Source organism: Octopus bimaculoides, chromosome 8 (genome assembly GCF_001194135.2).
Source record: "Octopus bimaculoides isolate UCB-OBI-ISO-001 chromosome 8, ASM119413v2, whole genome shotgun sequence".
Taxonomy (NCBI): Eukaryota; Metazoa; Mollusca; class Cephalopoda; order Octopoda; family Octopodidae; genus Octopus; species Octopus bimaculoides.
In genome coordinates this window covers 30,195,219-30,198,956 of record NC_068988.1, presented here as the reverse complement: position 1 = coordinate 30,198,956, position 3,738 = coordinate 30,195,219, and the positions used below count along the sequence as shown (strand labels likewise).

The following is a 3,738-nucleotide window of genomic DNA, read 5'->3' as shown; positions in this document are numbered from 1 at the left end:
GATAAAAAAAAAAGAATTCTGATAGAGGCACAGGTCCACATTTTAGGAGTTAAAAACAGTTTATTAAATTAACCCCAGTAGTTAACTGGTACATATTTCATCAATTTTTGGGGGATGAAAAGCAAAATTGACCTTGGTGGAGTTTGAACTGAGAAAAATCAATATATATAACACTTAAAGTGGCGAGCTGGCAGAAACGTTAGTACTCCAAGCGAAATGCTTAGCAGCATTTCGTCTGTCATTACGTTCTGAGTTCAAATTCTGCTGAGGTCGACTTTGCCTTTCATCCTTTCAGGGTCGATAAATTAAGTACCAGTTGCATACTGGGGTCAATCTAATTGACTGGCCTCCTTCCTCAAAAATTTCAGGCCTTGTGCCTAGAGTAGAAAAGAATATATATATAACACTAGCTGAATTACCTGGTGATACCTGAGTAAAATAAATTAGATAAATAGGTAGATTTACAAAGACATTGACAAATAGTCCACGTTGTCATGTGTCATAGCTTATCGTAGCTGATTTATAAACATGTGCTACAGCCCTCCCCACCACCACCTAGGAGGCCCATTATAGATTTTTATTGAAATCCAATTAGCCTATCACTCAACTGGATGTTAGTTTAACATGTATGCAAAGTTTCATCAAGATGTGATCTTAGAATGCGAATCATTATGACAGATTACAAAGAACTGCAGCAAATGGTAAGATACTTTGCTGGAAGGGAGCCAGATCTATGTGAGTTAAGAGAAATGGAAATAAAATAATTATGATGGAAAATAGAGGTTTCTTAGAATGATTCTTTTACTCCATTTTCCATAGCTTAACCCTTTCATTACCAACCAAGCAAATCCAGTATATCTGCAATAAACATTTTTACTTACCCTGAAAGAGAATATGGTATGTCTGCAATGACGGCATCACCTGATATTGTCAGTTTTCTACGATTGTTAAACAGGAATAGATTATTGAAATTGTAACCTGATCAAAAGAATAAAGGAATAAAAGATATTAAATTTTAAAAAAGAAAATGATTAGAACTCAACAAAATTCAATAGGACAAAAAAATCAGAGTATGGAAACTGCCAAATGTGGAAGATGAAGATGAAAAGCTCTACAATACTTGTTATTTGAAGTAATAATGAAAGGAATGGAAAAATTTGTAGATATGGTACCAAGAAAACCATAACCCTAACAGGCACAGCACACATTCTATGAAGAGCTCTATTAGTTTGAGTTTTATAGCATTTTCTTTGAGTACCAAAGGTGGGCACCATTAAGCGAAAAGTTAACTTTGTTAACTATTAATCTGTTAACCAAAAATTTAACCGTGCCAAGAGATGGAGAGATTTAAGTATGATAGACGGACAGGAACTGGTGTCTTGCTGTAGAAATCATACATGGCTATCCAAATTGGAAGGGCGTACCCCTTGGGCAAAAGTCTTCTATTGCAAACATGAGCTGACCCAAGTCTTGTGACTGTAATTGAGTGTACAGAAACTGTACTGAAACCTGATAGAGGAAATATACTAGTTTGTGGGTGCCAGGCTTAATCTACAGCTTAATTTAACATCACCCTAAATGGATGCCTTTAGTAATGTCTGCTGTGTTGCAGACCTGGTCTCTGGTCAGAAGAAAACTTGATATCTTGGTCTGTTTACTTCCTCCAGTATCTAGTTGTGATATTTCTTTCTTTCTGTCTCTTTTTATTCCCACCCCTCTGTTGCATTACCTCCCTTCGCAGCCTTACTGTTCTTTCTTCTCTCCCTTTGACAAAACCATATAAAACGGCATCAGAAAAAATAAGAAAAATATTTGTGACTCATAAGCTGGAATAATCTGGCGTAATTGCTGTAAAAAAGAAAGAAAAGGTACTCACCTCCAATGATACCATAAAACGGTTCTTTGTATTCACTAGCAGAGATCTTTTCAGCTGCACCCACAGTTATTGTAGTTAATTTATCAAAATAGCCAGCTGGGTAGGTATCTGCAAGTGAAAAGATTGTGTTAAGGTTTTGTAACAATGTCATAATGAACAACCGAAGATAAATGACCAAAAGAGTATGATGGCAAAGGCAAGTACTTCCAAAGATCCTTTGGGACCCTCCAAACTATCTTTGGAGTAATGTTACTTGACAGGATGTGGAGGTCAGAGATCAAGGAGTCTCTCCAGCAGGAGCTGCTCCCTTTAGGGGTTCAGTACCACTGTGCAGCACCTTGGGCAAGTGATTCCTACAATAGACTTGAGGCAAATAACATCTTGTGAGTGAAAATGGATGTTGGAAACTGTGTGGAAGCCCACTGAATATATATATATATATATATATATATATATATATATATATATATGAATATATGAAGGTGCATAGTCAAGTGGTTAAGGTGTGGCACTCATGATTTAGATGTTTGTGGGTTCAATTCCCAGACATAGTGGCGCATTATGTTCTTGAGCAAAACACTTCATTTTAAATTGCTCCAGTCTGTCTTTGCATTTGTCCATACTCACTGTTTGACGACTGGTGTTGGTTAGTTTACACCCCTGTATTTTAGGAGTGTGGCAAAGGAGACCAAAAGTGTGGCAAAAGAGACCAAGTACGAGACTTTAAGAAAATAAATTCTAGGAGGTCAATTTATTCAGCTAAACCCTTCAAGATGCTGACAAGTATGGCTGCAGTCCAATGACTGAAACAAGCAGAAAAGCAGATACTTAAAGTAATAAGAAAATAGCACAAAAACAAAAACAACAATATCTGACCTTCGTTTTCACTGGTAATACTTTCATTATTATCTATTAACAAAACAGAGTCTGTAAAATTTCTTGTGAAGTACAATGTGTGATATTGTCCATCACTGTAATTCCCAATGCTGCTTAAGATATGTTTACTTCCAGCTGTATCATAGATGGCCTGGATTTTGCCATCAACCTGAAAAGATAAATAGGGTCTGATACAGCCATAGTCACTACACATTGAAATATTATTGTTGGTTGAATATATTTTATTTTGAAAAGAAAAAAAGTTTATCTTGTCCTGCATTTTATGAGAAATGGTGTTGTTACTTGCAGGCTTTTAACAGTTCAGTCACAGGTTCAGAGCAATTCTGAAGGAAGGATGAGGGACCATCTTGCAACTTAGCAGATATATGTACATACAGGCACTGACAGGGACAACTGACGAAGGGATATACTCTTTATGTTGCATGTCTCGTTTCTCTGTATGGAGAGAAGAAGAGAGAAGATGGTGGGAATTGAAGTTGAAATATCATCCAGTGAAGGTTGGCTGGCGGTATATGGATGTCCTGAATCCATACTTGGTGCGTGGTATTAATACGTCCAGGAATGCCAGCTGATTGTCTTTTTCCTTTCGCATTGTGAACTGTATGGATGGCTTTATTGAGTTCACATGATCTAGTAGTACTTGGACATCTTCCTGGTGGGGCCAGAATATAAAGGTGTCATCAACGTAATAGTAACATCAGCAAAAAATACCTTAGGAATGAGAACCCAGTGTTAGGTTCAAAATTCTACCAGGACACCTGATGAAGGCTGGAGGGTATATCAGCCGAAACGTTGTGTTAACAACAAACAAGATGAGGACAAATATCTGTCCAATGTAAATAATGTCCAGAATTCCTCATCTCTAAAATATAGAAAAGTGTTCCTTGTTGATCAGTTCTGGATGCCTGTACACTATGATTAATATATATATATGTGTGTGTGTGTGTGTGTGTGTGTGTGTGTGT

At 36.9% G+C, this 3,738-nt stretch overlaps 1 protein-coding gene across 4 annotated transcripts in view; it reads right to left on the bottom strand.

The window, feature by feature from the left end:
- LOC106882798 (neurexin-1a) overlaps nt 1-3,738 on the bottom strand; it is a 443,081-nt gene that overhangs the window by 204,740 nt on the left and 234,603 nt on the right. For all 4 annotated transcript variants that reach the window (XM_052970029.1, XM_052970028.1, XM_052970030.1 and 1 more), the window contains 3 exons: nt 2,753-2,921; nt 1,877-1,984; nt 881-978 (listed from right to left, as the gene is read on the bottom strand). In XM_052970029.1, coding sequence (XP_052825989.1) covers nt 881-978; nt 1,877-1,984; nt 2,753-2,921 — 375 coding nt within the window. The remainder of the gene's footprint in view (nt 1-880; nt 979-1,876; nt 1,985-2,752; nt 2,922-3,738) is intronic.